General features: G+C 33.6%; 1 protein-coding gene across 2 annotated transcripts in view; it reads right to left on the reverse strand.

The window, feature by feature from the left end:
- ARHGAP5 (Rho GTPase activating protein 5) overlaps positions 1-21,575 on the reverse strand; it is a 106,663-nt gene that overhangs the window by 33,039 nt on the left and 52,049 nt on the right. Inside the window, exon 3 of one of the 2 annotated variants that reach the window (XM_051977280.1) lies at positions 7,080-7,224. In XM_051977280.1, coding sequence (XP_051833240.1) covers positions 7,080-7,224 — 145 coding nt within the window. Of the gene's footprint in view, positions 1-7,079; positions 7,228-21,575 lie in introns of both variants that reach the window. The other variant, XM_051977279.1, reaches the window with a different exon arrangement.

A 21,575-nucleotide genomic window follows, 5' to 3' on the forward strand; every position in this document is an offset into this window, starting at 1 on the left:
GGAAGCCTGATTCTCAGAAGATACAATAAACTTTTGCTTTGCTCCTAGAGATCTCACTGGTTTTTTATTAAATGGTGACCCTTCACCATTCTAAGCCAGACAATTATTATTAACTAGTGTGTGCTAAAATTATGAACTTGTTTATTCTGGTATAAGATTTTAGAAATGTGTGCATTGATATTGGAGTGTTGTTACTAGAAATTTAAATCTGTATTTGATTTTAAATTTAAAAATTTGGTTCTCTGGTAACTAACCTTAAAAGATCACATGTTTGTATCTCCTAATTAGATGAAATATATTTAAGCTACTAAAATGCTAAATTGGACACTGAGCAGTTTGTAAAAATTGCATGGATTGTACTTCTAACATTTTATCAGCCCAGCTAGATATGAGGTATAAATTTTGTGAATTTAGACCAAAGCTATTTAGAATATTAATCTTTAAGGTTTGTCTTGCTATCTCCCTTTAACAAAGACAAGGATGGATGCTGGTAGAGAAAAAGAACAAGCCAGGTCCAGGGGGATTGGAGACTGAAAACAAGATGTTTGAGAAAATGTATCAAGAATGGTGTGAGAGATCTTCAAAGAATAACATATAAATGAGGAGGGATTGTGTAGAATTAACTGAGTGAAGACACTCTTATACTCTCATGGGAATAAAGCCTTCTATAGACGTACCTTTAAACGATTATGATTTCAGACTTTAGGAAAAAAAGTTGTAATTCTTTGTCCCTTCCAGTTTCTCACCACCTCTTAATCAGCATTTAAATACCTTTTTTAAAGCCAATTCTTTTTGTTTCTGGGTTAGATTTTTGTAATTAAAACATAAGGCTAGATAGATTTCACCAAACAATGGGAGAAAAGGCCAAGCTGGGGGAGGGAAAGGTGAGGGGGGAAATGGGGCTCGCTTCTGCATTAAGGCTATTTAATCTTGTGTTTTGTAGTTTTTATTCAGCATTCCTTTTACTGACAAACACCTTGTCAGATGGGAGATGCCCTTTCTTCCAAAATAGTAATAAACCTCTTTTTGCTTTTTCTTACTGAGAGTGTGTTTTTGTAGCTGCTACTATCCCACACATTAATATGACAGATTATTGTATATGACACTTATTGGTAAAACGTTATAGCTCAGTTTTATTAAAAGCAGTAAATACATGGACAAAAATGAAACAAAGATCACAAAATTTCAATAGCTACACAATTAAGATTTGTCTCAGTTTCTTCTTGTGAAAAGTAGGGTTAATAAGTGCATGTTGTCCACTTAATGATGCTGTTTTGAAGATAAAGAAATTTATATGTGCTACTATTTTAATTAAACGATATTATACTTATTCTTACTCCAAGAAAGGGTGCTAAACTAGATAGGAGATTCTGGAATGAGAGATGATTAAAGATAGTAAACATCTAGTGACACACTAAAAGGTTTTTTTCATAGGATCACAGACATGAAGCTAAAATGGAGGCCAAATCATACTAATTTGGAAAGCTATATTTTTACATATAAGGAAACATAAACTAGGAGAAATTAAATTATTTGCCTAGAGCTAAAGTGTTAGAGGCAATATTTTAATGGAATTTGGATTCCTGACTAGAAGCAGAGTACTTTCTAGCCACTAAAAACTCAAAAAACTAGGCTGACCTTCACCTTATCTTTAAAAGAAAAGTAAGTAAAACAGGGATCTATTTCCATTTATATAAAAAGGGGAAATAGGACTAGTGCTATCATAAAAATTTTCATGTTCAATTTTATTGTAATGCACAGGTTCCAAAAAGAAAGAGGCATTTATGCTATGTAGATTTGTTTTATAAATAGGTATCACCAAGAGTGGTAAGAATGGGATATAAATTCCACTAACTATATATGCAGATAAATTTTGCTAAGGTTATATTATTTAAATAAAAAAGTAGGCGACTAAAATTCTCCTATCTAATTTTTTAAAAAAAATAAGATTAACAGTAAAATGTCCTTTTTCTGAGAAGGCTTTTTCACATTTAAAATCTATTAGAACTATAATGGAGTTTAAAAATTATCTAGTCAAACTCTTCATAAACACAGATAAGGAAAGAGACTCATAAAAGGGAAATGATTTAACCAAGAACAGTTAGTGGCAGGGCCAAGTGAAGAATCTCCATCTTTCATTTTTTTTCCAATCAATAGTTGGGTGTTTTCCCTACTAACATCACTTTTTTAGGTTGGCTAGATAAAATAAGTCAGTCCAGAATTTCTAAACTAATTTCTCACCAGCTTTTTTGGCTTCAAACACAGATACAAAATTATGTTGTGACAAATTGCTGTCTAAAACTAAAATAACAAAGAAAAGTAGTCCTCACTAAACTTTTTACTCTGCTTAATAATACTTATTGATATACAACAAAATTTTTATTAGTTTCTTATATAAGAGACATATTATTTTTGTTTCTTTCAGTCACTCCCTTTTCCTCCTCCAAGAAACCAGAGATGTTACTCATGGTTTTTATGAGAAGAAACCACACATCTGAGAAGTGTCAGATGTGTCTGTCTGTGTCTGTGTCTGTGTCTGTCTCTCTCATATACAGTATTATTTTGAACCTTAACCTATTTTAGTTTTGCTACAAAATAATCCAGGTTCTTTAAAGAAGTCATGTTGTTAAATGTTGGATCATAATGTTGTTCATCTAGTGACAGCATCATCTCAGGGAAAATGATGAACACTTGAGTTGAAGTCAGACAGAAAAGTTATATGCTTTTTTTCAATTTAAAAAAAGAATGAAAGAAAAGGAGCTCAAAGAAACAACAACAACAACAAAAGGTAAGTAAGACCAAGAAATAAACAGTGGAAAGCTGTCCTGAGGCTGACTGTTTTGGAAGAGAGAAAGAAACATCAAAGGCTAGAACTACTTGAAAACCTATTGGGATACTTTGTTCTAGTAAATACCAGTAAGTATTAAAAGCTGTCATGCAATGAGAAGGAATGAAATGAGAATCTGTTACTACTAATAAATCAGCAATTAAAATAAGAAAGAGAAAGAATTCCAGTGGGTTGCATTGATACTTTATCAAAGCTTTATAAAAGACATAAATGAGAAATGAATAGGATATGAAAGGTATTTCTAACTGTATCAATGAAGAGTATCATACCATTGAAATAAAATTTATATAATATAAAAATGATACCAAACTGCATCAAATCTCTCATTATAATTTCCTTTCATCAAAATTAAAAATGTTAAGTGATCGGTACTTACTGACTAGGTCAAGAAACACAAGCTTGCCCTCGAGTTTACACTCTACTCCAAAGATAAAACCTGTACACTATTAAGAAAAATACAAATTACCATGAGTGGAGCGAAGAGTACAATTAACAAGGGGTGAGGGGAGAGAAACCAGGGAAAGAGAAAGCTTCCTTCAGAAGGCTGAAATCTGCACTGAGCATTGAAATATTCTGAGACTAGGCAGTTACACAAGTATGCTCTAGGAATGGGAAATGGCTTGTGTGATTACACTGAAGCATGGCATACGTCAAGTGGGGAGCCCAGTTGGCAGTGGCTAGAATGTAGTCCAGTATAGTCCAATGTGGCTAGAATACATAGTATACAAAGAAGAATACTATGAAAGACAGATAGACAGATATGAATAAGATGGATCTTAAATGACAAGCTTAGAAGTTTCAATGTTATTTCAGAAGCAATGAGAAACACCTAAAGAGTTTCTGAACAGGAGAATGGTTTGGTTAGACCTATGCTTAAGAAGGATTATTTGATGAGCAGAACCAGGAGATCATTATATACCTCAACAACAATACTGTTTTGAGGATGTATTCTGATGGAAGTGGATCTCTTCGATAAAGAGAGCTAATTCAGTTTCAATTGATCAAGGATGGACAGAAGCAGCTACATCCAAAGAAAGAACACTGGGGAATGAATATAAACTGCTTGCATTTTTGTTTTTCTTCCCGGGTTATTTATACCTTCTGAATCCAATTCTCCCTGTGCAACAAGAGAACTGTTCGGTTCTGCACACATATATTGTATCTAGGATATACTGTAACTTATTTAACATGTAAAGGACTGCTTGCTATCTAGGGGAGGGGGTGGAAGGAGGAAGGGGAAAAATCGGAACAGAAGTGAGTGCAAGGGATAATATTGTAAAAAATTACCCTGGCATGGGTTCTGTCAAAAAAAAAAAAAGTTATTTAATAAAAATAAAAATAAAGTACTCCAAGTAGGGGAAAAAAAAAGGGGGAAGGGGGGGAGAAATGGCAAACCATTCAAGTATTTTTGAAAGAAGATCCCAAATGGGTTCATGAAGAGTTGAACTTGACTGAAAATGACTGAATAAAAACAAAAACAAACAAAAAAAAAAAAAAAAAAAAAAAAAAGAAAGAAAGATTACTTGAGCAGCTGTGTGAAGTAGACTGCTGTGTGGTAAGGAGAAACTATCATATTATCAATGGGAACATACCCAGCTTTCATCAAGGAAGGCCAAGTTACTGTTGAGGACTTTTCATTCCCCATCTCTTGGACAACATTGTTACACTGTTCCCTCAGTATCAAACTGACAAAATGCACACAATTTTGCACTCTTGATTTCATACTTATAAAGTAATACTCGTAAGAACATAAATTTCACAGTTGGCTGGTCCAAGTAGGAATGAGATGCGACTGTTTTAGGCCATCTGAGTGTAATAGGGTTCATCACCCTATGCCTCAGTAGCTTGATGCCAAGAGATTAAAAAAAAAAAAAAAATCCATTCCTGGTCCCAATAGTTTAGTGCTTTATACCTGAAGCTCTGCTTACTGGGATGTTTCCTTTATTCCTAAACATTTATGTTTTGTGGATGTGGAAAACCATAATTGAGGCAGTGAAAAAAAGGCTGGCTTTGATCCAATTCTTACAAACCATACTTATCTGGTTCTATCCTTATATTCAAAATCTACAGTTTTACACTCCATGTACAGTGAAGTCTTTTACAAAAATCAAGAATATAATAAGCCAACAAAAGGATCACAATATAATAATGTACAAGCATCTATTCTTTTTTGAAGCCTCCTATACAGATATTATGTTTCTTGTAATTAGATCTCACACATGATCAAAATTCAGAGCAATTATTTATTTGGGCTATTTTGTTTAACCAGCAGATATAGAATGAAGAGAAAAGAGAAAGGAAGCAGGAAGCAAATCAAGAGAATTCTGAGAGATGATGAGGAACTGAATTATGGTGGTAGCTGTGTGGGCAGAAGGGGATAGGTAGGAGAGAGGTTGTGGGGGTAGAATGAACAAGGTCTGGTAATTAATTTGAAATGGGGAATTATGGAAGAGTCAGAGATTGTCACAAGTTAATAAAACTGAGATATTGGAAGAATGGTAGTACTTCTGATAGAGATGGAATAAAGGCAAATATTGTACTGCATAGCATTTTTCTGAGCAAATTAATTTGAAAATCTTAAATCACTACTTTAGATTTGGTGTCCTGGCAGAACTTTTAGGCCAGACAGAGGTCTGCAGTTTAGCAGAGTCATGAAGGCTGGAAGTTAAGGGAAAAAAGAGAGAAAGAACCTATAAAATAGATTCAGTAAATTAATTTAGCATGTAAAAAAAGGAGAATGAAAAGGAAAATGTAAAACAGGTAGGAGAAATCACAACAGAAAAGCAATGTCAGGGAAGTAAATAAATGAAAAAAATACATGGGAAGAGGGGTTAAGGCAATAGTATCAGAAGCTTTAGGGAGATCAAACTGTCTAAGTACATAGAATAACAATTGGATTCTATAAGTAAGAGATTGCTAATAATCTTGGAGAAAGCAGTAGAATTAAGTCAGAAGTAAAGCCAGATTACAAGGTTGTTTAGAAGTGACTCACTCATAACTAAGTAAAGGCAGACACAATTTGTAAGACATAAATATCTATTTGCAATACAGTTCAGATTGGGTTTGAAAACCCAAGTGGCTTGTAATGTTTTATATGTATTAATGTTCAGAAAGGCCAATTAATTTGAAGTCCCACTAAAAAGACAATGTATATTGTTTATCCATACCAAGAGGCCTCAAAAAAAAAAAAAAAAAAAAGGACCTCCTTGGGGTCCCCTATGACCCTTTCATGGAGTCAAAGCCATTTTTATAATAATACTAAGACCAATCCACAGCAATCCAATCTTCAGATATAATCCATATAAATAAAAGTGCTTTAGGGAATCTTCAATAATTTTTAAAAGTTTAAAAGAGTCCTGAGATCAAAACATTTGAGAACCTTTGATCTATACTATGAAAAAACTGCTAGTATACATATGCATTAACATTATTACAATACATAAAACAATCAAGTGCAAATCATTTCAGTGACTCCCAAGTGACATGAACAGAATTTTATCTGGCTTTTGACAATCATTTTCTTTTGTAAGACTTTCGTCTTCCAAACAATGTTTTCTCAGTGAGGGTACCCTACTTCAAAGAAATTACAGCTCCTGACATCACAATAATAATGCCTTCTTCCTCCTCATCAAAATATTAACTTTAGAAAGGAATAAGACTATTGGGAAGATATTTAAGAGTTTTATATATATATCCCTAACAAGTACAACTAAAATCACAGCAATTCAGAACATATAAATATATAAAATGCCATAAACAGATTAGAAGCTTCTCATACTTCTTTTTAAAAGTGCTATGAAAAGAAAATGAATTTAAGGAAAATGTACTTATATATTACTTGCTTCTGGGAACATTTCTGGTTTTCCATTCAAAAGATAAAATACCTCTTGATTAAGCAAATAGCAGTATAATATGGAAGTTATTTTTAATTCCAAGATAAAATATGTCAAGTATCTTCAGTATTTCATTCAATAGTTTGATGCTACATTACAAATATAAGCTCCCAAATTGCAATGTGAACATAAATATCTTTCAATATCATTTATAGTTAATTTTCCTAAATACTTTAGGGATTTAATTCTAATAGTGAAAAGTATATGCCACTTTCAAAATGTAAGCTTTTGCACATAGCGAAAGTTGGATTGTGAAGACAGTCATTTAATTTTAATTCACCAAAGAAATAGTAGTTTAAAAAAATCAAATTATTCTCATAGTGACATTTCTAACCTACCTGTATCTTCAATAAATTCCACACATTTTTCAACGAACAGTGGTATAGGCTTCTCAGGTGAAACCAGATCCTGTAGGGGCATCCCAAAGTAATTACTTTCCCAATTCCTACGGGTTGGTGGATTGAAAGTCTTAGTTTTCTTTTTCTGCTACAATAAAACATATTAAAGTTACAATACTATTAACATCAGGCCATTAAAAAATAATGCTATTAGTATTAATCATTTTTTTTTTGTTAAATGAGGAATGAAACAGTTTAGCTATGACTACATGACATCAGTACATAGAAATTATTTTTGTACATTCATGATACCTTGTTTATAAGGTGCTTTATAACTAAAGTTATACTTTGTACCCAGAAAGAATTGATTGTATACTTCTATCCTATTTGTATATGAAAACAGAGTCAAAGTACCTTAAAATACAATGCAGAGAACAGTCACATGACTAAGTATCCATAATTCTTAAATAAATTATAATAAATGCTGATCAAAAAAGGAAAATTCCATCACAGTAAGTCAGGTCACCTAAAAATTGTTTTAGCATATGTTTATGCTGATACTTTAACATACTCAGGAGTAGAGGCATTTCCAAGATTCATGATTAGGACTAAAACTATATAATATAATATGGCTTAACATATCTTTTTTGTTTGTTTGTTTTTGGAAACTGGGGCATTTCTACTAAAATAAACATCCTCAGAGTAAAGGGGAATTAACAACAAATGACCATTTCTATCGATAAATATTAAGGTGTTCTATATATTTTTTTCCTGTATAGAGAGTTCCATGGGAATAGTTTAAATCTCTCCATTAATCAAATATTATATACAGAGTTGTAAATATTCTAAATCCAAACCTGTTACAGAAGCAGACCTGGTAATGAAGTTCTAATATACTGTTTCTCATATTATTCTTCATATTAGATAATAAAAGTACAATAGTAAATGTGGGGGGCATGGTATTGGTAGACACAACAAAAAGCAATTTTATTCTATGTAATCCATAGCACCCAAATATATTATAATTGGAGAAAGCAAAAGCACAACTAATTATAGACATAAAGTGTTTAGAATAATTACAGTATGATACAAAACTGCTTTCTTCAATACAAAGAATTCAAGACCTGGAGTCAACAGAATTCAAATATAGCCCTGGACAGTTCACTTAATCCTGTTTGCCTCAGTTTCTCATCTGTAAAATGAGCTGGGAAAGGAAATGGCAAACCACTCCAGTAAACTTTATCAGGAAAATCTCACATAGGGTCACAAAGTCAGTTATAACTGAAACAACTGAACAACTGAAACAATAAAACTGCTTATAAAAACTGTCTGATGATGCCAGCAACTAAGTTTCTAATAAATTATTTTTTAAGCATTAAAGAAATACAAAAAATGCCATAATCTTTCTTCAAAAGTAAGCATATGTAAGAGCATCCAAATGTAATGACTGTAATTGTGCTATTCAGTAGTGTCAGTAGATAATACTCTTTGTGATGCTATTTGGGGTTTTCTTGGTAAATCAAATGAAGTGGCAAACAGGGTTAAGTGACTTAAGCAGGATCATAAAACTAGTTAAGTGTTTAAGACCTGATTTGAACTCAGGAAAATGAGTTTTCCTGATACCAGGCCCAGGGCTCCATCTACTGTATCACCTAGCTGCCTTGTATATAAGAGGCTTCATTAATATTTACATTTAATTCTAAATAAATTTTTAAGAAGAAAGAATATAAGACAATTCTACATGAAACCGTGAATCTATTTCATCATGCTTGTTTCTTTAAGAAAAAAGTATATAAAAAATTGTGCACATTATTTTCAAAACTGTTTTGTTTCCTTCTGAACTTCTATTCTCTCCTGTGCATTAAAAAAAAAAAAAAAAGTTTCAATGATTCTCTTGTTGGAAGGGCACCATTACTGCTAACTTCTTTTCCCTTCTAACCCTCCTCTTACTGACTAAAAAAGGGAACTTTTTTCTTTTAACAAAAAGCCACCAAGTAAAATGAATGCACACAGTGGCCAAAAACATACATCTCTACAAGTGCTTTCATCATTTTATTAGGAGGTGGTTAATATGCTTCATTAGCATCTGTTGACAAAATGAATAATGCTGGGTCTGGAGTTATATGAAGATTATTAGTTCTAATAAGATATATGAAACTGCTCAGTATTGCACAAGTCATTTAACCCATTTACCTCAATTTCCTTGGCTGTAAAATAGGGATAAAAATAGCCTCTATTCCCCAGGATTGATGCAAGGATCAAATGATATAATAGTTCTAAATATGCTTAACTCAGTATCTGGCAAAGTCCTCTAGAGTCACTATAAATTTTTTCACTAATCAAACTCCATGCCTACAATGTAGTTCTTTCTCACTTCCACTTTAGAAAATTCCTCACATCTTACAAAATGAAGTCAAGAACCACATTCTAAAGAAAGCATTTTCCTGATTACAACTATGAGTGACTTACCTCCCTAACCATTCAGGTGTTTTGTAATTATTCTGCATAAACTTATAGGTACATGCTATCTCATTCAACAAAAGAAAAGTTCTTTGTGAACAAGGATTGTTTCATTTTTGTTTCTATTCTCAGCACTGTACAAAATATATGGAAGCACTTGATAAAATAAAAGCTTGATTGAGAGCTACTTTTTCTCCATAATGTCATCAGCTCTTGAGTTTCATTTATTTTAGTAATTTTTGCCAACAGGTAAAGAAAGGAGAGAAAGAGAGAGGGTTAAGTGGAGAAATTGATTCTACAAAGGAGATTTTAAAAGGACCAATTTGATAAGCAAGAGAACCTTGCAAAAATAGAACCATAAAAACCCTGGGAGATGCAGTGCAAGAAAGGATAATCAACAGCATCAAACAAGACAAGAGTAGACAAAGACAAAAACTCAAAAAAATTACTAGATTTAGGAATAATAAAGTAGTTTCAGCTAATTGGTAGGAATAAACCCAAATTACAAGGAGGTAGGAAGAAATAATAAAATTTATGTGACAGAAAACCTTTTCTGGGAAGGGATAGATACAAAACAGTAGCTTTCAAATATGATAGAAGTATGACATAAAATTTTAAGGAGAAACTTGAATATGTTTGAAAGCAAAAAGAAAGAAGAATTAGGGGATGAAGAAAGGAGAGCTAGGAGATAAGATGCTTAAAATTAGAGCGAATGGATGATTAAAAGGACTATCTTCTAGGAGAATGAAGTATCAAAGACAAGTGTGGATGACAAAAGCCATCTCATCCTCTATAACTGGAATAAGAGAGGGAAGGACAGAAGATGATGCTGAAGTGAAGAGGAAATGGAGCTCATAATGAATAGCTTTAATGTTTTTTTTAATTGAAGTATTAACTTCTTCTGAGAAAAGGAAGTAATAGTATATGTTTCTTGAAGAGAGAAGATCAGAAACAGTTGCTTTATTGGTGTAAAGAATGTGCTAGAGCAAGACTTCTTAACTTTTTCTACTCCCTAAGAAATTTTTACCATTTATTAAAAATGAAAGGAAATTTGCATATTAATGAAATGGACTGTTGCCTTATTTTTACATAAAGAAATCTTGGTAGAATATTGTGACATAGTAAGATATACAACATTCTGAAACCTTTAATTGTAACCAAATTTTTCACAGCCTCCACACACAGGACCCACAATTTAAGAAGCTTAAGTGTTAGAATAATGGTTCTCAAATGTTTTAGATTCAGGTTTTGTTTACACTATGAAAAAATCCATTGAATGCCTCAAAGAGCTGCTGTTTATGTGGATTATGGCTATCAATATTCATCACATGAGAAATAGTTTTGACCTCACACACCCTCGGAGTAAACCTCAGAACCACATTTTAAAAACCACTTTGCACTAATCGTGGAGAATTCAAAATAACTACAACTTCCTCCAAATGGCACTAAACACATCATGGGAAGAAAGATGACAGGAATAACCAAAGATTGGAGGTTGAAATGGAAGAAACAAAACATTGTGACAAGGGATTCAAAGATAATAGATAGTGTGCAATTGAACTGTTTAACTAAATGGGTGAAGTTTTGAAGGCTGGAGTACTGTCCTGAGAAAGCAAGAAATGGGAAAGTAATAGAAGGTTGCAATGAAGAGAAGAGTTTGAGTAAGGCATAGAAAGCCCTCAAAAAAAAGAAATGGTCAGATAAATAAGTTACCATTGGGAAGATGGAATACTGTGGATGATGATGAAATCAAAGGTATTCCCATTCCTCTGAATGCCTAAGGAAAAGTAAAGGTACAAACCTCAAAGGAATTGAGTAGTCTTTCTATGAGGCAATTCCTTCCAAACATTTCTTAGAAAAAAAAAAATTTCCTGACTCCTCCCCCTCTTTCCCCAAAAAGAAATCAAGCAAGAAATCAGGGAAAGTGTAGGGATTCACCTATGAAAATTAGACTATCAATAATGGGAACATTGTTGATTCAAATTGATTCATAAGAAAGCAAGCACAGGAAACAATGACACTATCCCAGTGTTTGAATATTCATTATAGGCTACTGTTCTTTGAAAATATTACCAAGCTTAATATTTCTCATTTTAATAAATAAATTTTTAGATGTTCATCAATGAGTAAAAGAAATAATAAAGATGGAAGGAAAATGAGTCGGTTTGTTGCAAGTTTTAAATCATCATAGTATGCTGATGTACACATCATTTATAAACACACTTTTAAAAAAAGAAAACCCCTAAAACTTTTTAGTATAAATATAGAAAATGCTCTACTATTTATTATGGCCATTCATTAATATTTGAAAACACAAAAGGAATATTATGATAAATATAGAATAATAATTATTTCAGCAATTACTGAAAATTCCTATGAATTATATTCTGTTGTTCTTGAATGTAAAAGAGTAATGTATGCTGGGAAGTCGGAAAAATTAAAACCAAGGAAGCTCATTAACTAGGAAGAAAATTTGAGATGACACTAATATTTAAGTTTAAATGCCCAAATAAACATGGGAATTGAGGGGAACAACGTGAGGCTTACAGCAGCTTCCAGAGCAAGCTTTTTGCAGCCCCTCAACTCTGGTGCCTTCCTTCTTTTAATTATTTTCTGTTTATTTGCACATATTTGTTTACTTATTGTCTTCCTTATTTAGATTATGAATTTCTTGAAGGTAGGATGAATTGTCTTTTGCCTCTTTATATCTTTATATCTCCAACTTGTAGTTCCTGACACACAGGCACTTACTAAATATTTCCAGACTAATTAGATACTGAAATCCTGGACAAAGAAGTATAATAACCTGGAGCATATAAAAGCCACAAAGGTATGGATATGATTATTCATTTGGATAGAATGAACCACAAAGAGAAGGTTGTTGGGACACTGATGCATTGTTGGTGGAGTTGCGAACGAATCCAACCATTCTGGAGAGCAATCTGGAATTATGCCCAAAAAGTTATCAAATTGTGCATACCCTTTGATCCAGCAGTGTTTCTATTGGGCTTATATCCCAAAGAAATACTAAAGAAGGGAAAGGGACCTGTATGTGCCAAAATGTTTGCAGCAGCCCTGTTTGTAGTGTCTAGAAACTGGAAAATGAATGGATGCCCAACAATTGGAGAATGGTTGAGTAAATTGTGGTATATGAACATTATGGAATATTATTGTTCTGTAAGAAATGACCAGCAGGATGAATACAGAGAGGACTGGCGAGACTTACTGAACTGATGCTAAGTGAAATGAGCAGAACCAGGAGATCATTATATACTTCGACAACGATATTGTATGAAGATGTATTCTGATGGAAGTGGATTTCTTTGACAAAGAGACCTAACTCGGTTTCAATTGATAAATGATGGACAGAAGCAGCTACACCCAAAGAAAGAACACTGGGAAACGAATGTGAACTATGTGCATTTTTGTTTTTCTTCCCAGGTTATTTTTACCTTCTGAATCCAATTCTCCCTCTGCAACAAAAGAACTGTTCTGCAAACGTATATTGTATCTAGGATATACTGCAACATATCTAACATATATAGGACTGCTTGCCATCTAGGGGAGGGGGTGAAAAAATCGGAACAGAAACGAGTGCAAGGGATAATGGTGTAAAAAAATTACCCTGGCATGGATTCTGTCAATATAAAGTTATTATTAAATAAAATAAAATTAAATATTTAAAAAAAAAAAAAAAACAAAGAGAAGGTTGTTGAATGAAATGAGTTAAGGGAAGGGCCTGAATGGAAGTAGAAACAAAGTATATCTACTTCTTGCTCCCAGTCCACTCAGTGTGTTACGGGATATAAGAAAAAGTGTATTTAGTACTGGAAAGTCTGAAATATAATAGCTATGAGGGACAGCCAGGCTTCTGTGATTACACAGAGAAAGAAAAGTATGTGATAAGCAATGCAGTTTGCTAAAGAGAGAATAAGTATTCCACAGGGCAGTAGGAGAAAGCAAAACTGAAAAGGAGCTCAGGAAAGATAGATCTAACATGATTAAGTACAAAGAAGCAGGAGGTAATGACCTAGTTAGAGATTTGGGGTCTAGACAACCTATAGGCTTACACTGTAAATCTTTTTTTAGTAGCAATGACAATGTTGGTTTGATTATAGTACTCAAGAAAAAAATAAAGCTCACTTAATAAAGGATGTATAGATAGATGGTGGAAAAGTAGATGGCAAGATAACTGTTGCCAGCTAGGTTCTAGTGTCCTGGAGAGATAGATGAGATGAAGCTCTTTTTGGAACTGAAGAACTAAAAGTGAAGTTTGCCTTATTCATCTTTTTTCAACAGCATAGGGAACTTTTGCCCCAAAACAAAACCCAAAGGTAGATTTTTTTAAAAACAAATAACCTAGAATATTAGATTCTAGCTCATTTGTTCATTCTCTCCACCTCTTCTTCACTCTTTCTCTTCCCATCTCTATTTTCCATCTTCTCTCATCTAAATGGAAGGAAAAAGTGGACAAAAACATTTTTTTCTTTTAACATATGTAGGTATTCATCAGAGAATAAATAAGTTCCCTATTCTAATGGTAAACAATGGGAAATGATGTATAATTTACCTCAAAGTTATGCTTTAGAGAAAATAAATGATCCAATCGTAGATGGAGAGGATAGAAGCAGGGAACTAAATGAAGAGGATGCCATATTTATAGAAAGAATATTGTCCCAAATGTCATAATAACCATTTTGAAATGGCAACCAAACTTTATCATAATGTCCAGCTGGATGTTGTTAAATATTTAATAACCAACATGAGGGGGGGATTTACACAAGACATTTTAAGCTTAATGTGCATTATTAATATTTTCTCAATCACTTTCTTAAGTCTAAACAATCAACAAAATAAATCAAGCCCTTATTTGTAGAAGACTTTCCAAGTGTGAACAACTGTTCACACAAAAAATTTAACAACTAAGCAGAGGTGGCTCCAGTACATTGCTGAATTAATGTCCTTAATGATGCTGTTTAAATCAAGACTTTCTTCATTTGTGCTGAGGCTGAAAATGCAAACAGTGCTCAACTCATGAACAAACTGTAATCCAACCATTGGTTGTTTGGAATTCAGAATCTTAGAAATATAAGTGATTCTGGGGGTTTCAAGGATAACTCATATGACCTACTAACCTATAATATGCAGCTAAAATACTAAAACAGTAGAAGTTATAAAACATCAACATCATGACACATCCAGTGCTCAGCATATAATAGGTCTTACAATAAAAGTTGACCATGTAATTTTTGCAACATTTACAAGTATTATATTGATGTGAAAAAAAGATAAAAATAGGTTGAAAATTTTTATTATGAAGGCTAAGCTAAAGAGAAGAGTTTAATTAAGAATAGGAAGATAATTTCTCTGGAAATTCTAAAGAAGACTTCAGAACATTTGTAAGGTACTTAAAAGTTATGCTATATAACTTTTACATTTATTCTACAATGCTTCTATGATATGGAAGTGACTGATGGTGGGCTTTCAAAATGTAATGTCAGTAAGATAAAAGTACTATCCATAAAATACTAGTTATAGAATTTTAACTAAATTAATCAAATTTCCTAATTTTACTATTTTTAAACATTATTAAATCAAACAACTTTTAAACATTATTAAACTTTAAACAAATATTAAACTATGAAATGTTACACTAGATTTTGTGCCTCTAGCAGACTTAGCATAATTGCTTAGTAAATCATTCTTAATCTAAAAACTTTTCTAATAAATTTGGGAACAAAAAATTAAATAGCAAGAGTAGCACTACCTTATCTAAGCAAAAATAGCAGTCAATACTGGTAGATAATGGATAACTTTTGAAAAGCTATGTCCTATAAATTGAATGTCCACAGCAAACATACTTAAATCTTACCTTCCCCAAAAAAATTATCTTAAGAGCTTATTCATACTGCCAAAAAAGACTGAATAAATCAAATGGATCCAAATAATTTGTTAAAAGTCCAACTCATTCTCAAAGTTTAACACCTTTTTCAAAACTCTTATGATTCACAACTATATATCAGTGAGTTTTTCTTCAACCAAAACAGGTCACAAAGACCTCTAAAAGGAAGGTAATAACTGATCTTTATTGTAAGGGTTAAAAAGCCTCTGGAAACAAGGAATGCAGCTCAAGGCATATGGGAGGATCTGAGGGATGAGAGGTAGAGGAAGCACAGGTAAGTCCTACATGGAGGTGAGGCATAGCCCCAAGAGGCGGTGTTTGACCCCAGGTACCAAGTTTCCCTCCTTAGCACTCTCAAAGCCTAGCTCGGTTATGACCTCCCCTTCCCCCAGATCCTCGCGGTGTAAAAATATATCCTATCTAAGAATAAAGTTCTCTTTCGCTTCACTCCTACCTCCAGGTGGTCTGTCTCTGTGGGATCTGGGTTGGTGCCCCAAAGATAGATAAGTGTGTGTGCTGTCAACGGACAGGTATTAAGAATAGCTCTAAGGGGAGCTACAAGGTTAGAGTAGTCCAAAGGGGGCGTAACACTTTATAACTGCAAAAAAGGTTCTATTATCATCCCCATTTTCAATTTGGAGAAACAAGAGGGGATAAAATGACTTGCCCAAGGTCATATTACTAGCAAGTGGTGTCTGAGATATAGCATTTGAACTCAAGACTTTCTGACACCAGACCCAGCACTCACATAGTAGACAGTCACCATGAGCTCTATTGCACTTGCACTCTCTTTCCTTTTTTTCTTCACCTCTCTCATTTCTATGCTGATTACCAAATTTACAAAACCAACTCTCATTTCTTTCCCATACACTTCACTATCCTACCAAATTCTACTAAATATATCTATCAAGATGTCCCCCTGACATTACAAATATGTTCAAAATGTAACTTTTTATTTTTTCCCTGCCAAATACACACCATGTTCCTTCTGTTGAGGACATTCACCTTTCAAGTCACTCAGATTCAACCGAATTATCTTAAATGTTTTCCTATTCCTTCCCCTCCAAAACTCTCTATTGCTAATTTTGCCCACTTCTATCTTTACAACATCTCTCACATCCACTCCCTCATCTCAGGCTTTTTATCACTTCTTATTCCATAACAGCTCTTTTTCTTCTAGATCCTCCTCCTCAATTTATCCTCTAATGCTGCCAAAATGATATTCCTAAATCAAAAGTAGGGCAATTTGACTCTCTGTCCAAAAAGTTTCAGCAACTCTCTATTCCCTATTGAATAACATACAAACTCCTTTATTTGGCATTTAAAACTTTTTATAATATAGCTGTAATCTGTTTTTCCAAATAACAACCTTTGTCTTCATATTCTACATGCCAGTCAAATTGACCTTACTTTCTATTCTTCACATATGCAGTAAGTCTTTCTTCTCCATGTCTTTGCACAGTCCTTCACAACATTTCTCTTCCCCAAGAACTTCAATTAAAGCTCAGCTTAAGTGACAATAACTACATAGGGCTCTTCCTGCTTCTCCCAGTAACAAAAGTTTCTATCTCTAATTCCCAAGTATTTCTCCCTAGTATAATGCAGTTCTTTGTGGGAAATAACTCTAAAAATTTTTGTCCTTGTCTTCCCCAGTATAACATGAAGTTTGATACAAAATAAGTGATTAAGAAATGTTAGTTGAATTAAAAAAAATTAATCAATTTGTCAATAATTCTTTAAGTGGTTTTTCAGTTTTTATTTTCCCATTGTAAACCATGTTGTAATTAATATCTCTAACAAACTACTTAAAACAAAAAAACATTCTAGAATTCACACCAAATATGGATGTATCAAGGAGGACAATTGTACCTTGTAATATATTCAATCCAGCTTCTTAAATTGTGGTTCATGACCCCACACAGGGTCTGGTAACTGAATGTATAGTTTACAAATTATGATTTTTATCAGAAAAAATGTTTTTTTTTAAATATGCCTATCTATCTGGGGTCACATAAAAATTTCTTGGATGAAAAGGGATATTAATGGAAAAAAATTAAAAAGTTCTGCCTTAATACACATTCTATTATTCGTAACATTCAAATATTATTTTAATAGTCAAAGGACTTAAGTCATGTGACTAATATGCCTAGACATTTTCTCTAATCTTCAAGATCTCTCACACTCCCCAAAACAAAGACTACGAATACCAAAGATATTAGCTGTTTCCATAGTTTAGAATATTTGGAACCCAAAATAAGGTTGAAAAAAAAAAATGAATTGACTTCTGAACTCTGAGCTCATGTAGCAACCCACAATTCCTGGCAGCAAGGTCACCAATACAAAGGCTTGCAGCAAAAAGCAACTCTTCTTTCCACTGTCACAGAAATCTGTGCTCTAGACTCTAGCTTCTTAAACTATGGTTCTCAAAAACCATATGTATGTGGTGTTTTAAGATGCCCTACTTTAGGCTGTGGAAATTTCCCCAAGTCTTGGTGGCCAGAGTGAGGGCAGCATTCTTAGTTGCTTAAGAGTTCCACAGAACTCTATTCTATACTCAACTCTCCATTTCTCTTATAGAGTGACAGGAATCACCTCTTGCTACAATAGTAGAGCTCTAATTTGGAACTATTCTCAAAAGGTTATCAAACTGTGCGTACCCTTTGATCCAGCAGTGTTACTTCTGGGCTTATACCCCAAAGAAATACTAAAGAAGGGAAAGGGCCCTGTATGTGCCAAAATGTTTGTGGCAGCCCTGTTTGTAGTGGCTAGAAATGTAGTGGCTGGAAAATGAATAGATGCCCATCAATTGGAGAATGGTTGGATAAATTGTGGTATATGAATGTTTTGGAATATTATTGTTCTGTAAGAAATGACTAGTAGGATGAATACAAAGAGGACACGAGATTTACATGAACTGATGCTAAGTGAAATGAACAGAACCAGGAGATCATTATATACCTCAACAACGATACTGTATGAGGATGTATTCTGATGGAAGTGGATTTCTTCGACAAAGAGATCTAACTTAGTTTCAATAGATCAAAGATGGACAGAAGCAGCTACACCCAAAGAAAGGACACTGGGAAATGAATATAAACTTCTTGCATTTTTGTTTTTTTTCCCCGGGTTATTTATACCTTCTGAATCCAATTCTCCCTGTGCAACAAGAAAACTGTTCGGTTCTGCAGGCATATATTGTATCTAGGATATACTGTAACCTATTTAATATGTATAGGACTGCTTGCCATCTGGGGGAGGGGGTGGAGGGAGGGAAGGGAAAAATCGGAACAGAAGAGAGTGCAAGGGATAATGTTGTTAAAAAAAAAAACTATCCTGGCATGGATTCTGTCAATAAAAAGTTATTTACAAAAATAAATAAATAAATAATAGAGCTCTGAACTTCTCAGCTACAGAACTGAGAAATAAAGGGAATAGGACAGGTCGCCAATGTATGGGAGGACTATACAGCACTTTGCTAAGCTTTCAAAGAGATTAGCATCCATCTGGCTGCTAGAATTCAGTATCTCCTCTCTCCTCTGTCAAGTCACTTGGGACAGACTAGTTCTATTTAGCTAATGAATCATAAACTACACAGATGAGAAAAGGCTAAGATGCTTTGAGACATTCCCCAGGGAAACCACTATCACAAGGAAGAAAGTCAGAAGGTGAACAATAGGGGAAATAATAGAAGCTACCAAAACTTAATAAGAAAACTCCTAATGAAAATGTTCATGCTCACTCCACATATCCAAAATTACCAAATGTTTCTCTTTTCTTTACTCAACTTGGCACCACCCATTCTCACTTGGACTACAACAATAGTTTTCTAATTGATTGGTTTCTTTGCCTCAAATCTCTGCCCACTTTAAATCTCTATCCTGGTGCCAAAATTAATTTCCTGAAGCACAGGTCTAAATTCATTATTTATTCCCTATCTGAAAAACTTCAGTGCTTCTCTATTATCTCCAGAATCAAAGATTAAAAACCTCAAATTGGCATCTCAAAGGCTTTATATCTTGATCCCCTTCCTCTCTTTCCAGTCATCTTACTTTTACTATCCCCTCCACACAACCTAAGATGCAACTACACTGGCTTTCTTGCTTGCTATTACTCATATGAAATACTCCATTTCCCAACTTTAAGCCTCTGTATAGATTGCCTTCCTCTCTCCTCCAACTTCACAATGCTTTCCCCTTCTTCCTCACTCCTTGTCTCTTAAGTTTACTTGGCTTTCTTCAAGTTTCAGCTAAAATTAAACACACAGAAGAAGGCCTTTCAAGTCCCATGTTTGCTAGTGCTTTCTCTTCTGAGATTACCTCCTACCTACTCTGTGCACAGTTTATATACAGCCAGGATTTTTTTTTTTTAAACATGTTGTCTCATCTATAACAATATGAGCTACTTGGGGAAAGGGGCTGTTCTGGGTTTTTGTTATTGTTTTGTATCTCCAGGACTTAGCACAATGTCTGAACCACAAATGTTTAATAAATGCTTTCTGAATGACTGATATATGGGGATAAATAGTAGAAAAAAGTCCTTCAAGACTTTAATCAGGCAGCTGACTAGTTTATCTGTACTCTGCACAATGAATACAGTGCTGAAACTGGAATCAAGACGATTTCAAATCCCATACCAAACAATGACTAGCTAGGTAATCCTGGGCAAATCATTTAACCTCAGTTTGCCTCAGTTTCCTCAAAGGTAAAATGGAGATAACAGCACTTACGTATTGTGAGGATCAAATGAGATACTTGCAAAAAAAAAAAAAAAAGTGCTTAGTACAATACCTAGCATATATTAGCTACTCTATAGATGCTTATTCTCTTTCCTCCCTTCCTTCCCTACCAAGTCAAAATATTTTATTAACATCAATCAATAAACTCATAAGTATCTTATACTATTCTGCTGTATAAGAGAGAAAATTAATCTGCTCTGTAATTTTATACAAAAGTATGCCCATTCCCTTAATAGCTCCTCAAGGCCATGGTTTACTTCTTTTTTTTTTTTTTTTTCCATTGTATCCCTAGTGTCTAATCTACAGTCAGTCTCTGGCATTTAACATGTGTTTATTGTTAATTATTATGTCATTAAGTTTACCCTTAGTCCCTGCATAAAATTACCTTTGCTAAATATTCTAAAGTCCTGTGATTTTTTTCAGTCAAAAATCTCCTTTAACCAAAATCACTATCCCTTTAAGATTTCAGATACTTGGGGCGTGAGTGCAGTAGATAGAGCACAAGCCCTTAAGTCAGGAGGACCTGAGTTCAAATCTGTCTCAAATACTTCACATTTTCTAGCTGTGTGAGCCTGGGCAAGTCCCAGGCTCCTTCACCCTACCAAAAACAATAGCCAGAACACCGATCAAACAGATCTAAAGGCATTAAGATATAGGTAAAGTAAAAATAATATAGTTATACTTTTTAAAAAAAATTTATACCACAGCAGTATGTATTCTGGAAATTTGGGACAAATAGTGAGTTAATGAGAACTTAGTACAAATAGAGTTCATGGAGAAGATAGGAATTGAAGTGAGCCTTAAAAGTTAGATATAATTTAAATAAGAGGAGAAAAATTGGATGATATTCTTAGATGGGGTGGGGCTGGGAGATTGTCAATTTAGAAGTCTCAGTTAACCCCAATTGCTTCATAAACAAACAAAAATCAAAATTTTATTTTCTATAGCCATCCTGGTGATTGATGATCTTTGAGAATTTAAGATCTTCATCACCTCTTATAATAGGGCATCTGAACAAAATTCAGGCATTTAGGTCAAGCAAATGTTAGCTAACACACACTACTATGTAATTTTGGTTTCATTTATATTATTATTATTAACAGAACCTACTCTGTACCAGGCACTTTGCTAAGTGGTTTATAAGTATTATATATTTGATCCTCCCAACAATCTTGAGGAATAGGCACAATTATGCCTACCTTTTTTTACAGATGAGAAAACTGAAGCATATAGAGGTCAAATGACTTGTCTATAGTAATTCATTTATTAATTAATAAATTAATTAATGTGTAATTAATTATATGTGTAAAGTCACATTTGAACTCAGGTCTAGTTTCTAACTCCAAATCTGGCATTCTACCCATTTTATCAACTTGCTAACTCATTTTATTGACTAGTG

This window comes from Antechinus flavipes, chromosome 2 (assembly GCF_016432865.1).
Source record: "Antechinus flavipes isolate AdamAnt ecotype Samford, QLD, Australia chromosome 2, AdamAnt_v2, whole genome shotgun sequence".
NCBI lineage: Eukaryota > Metazoa > Chordata > Mammalia > Dasyuromorphia > Dasyuridae > Antechinus > Antechinus flavipes.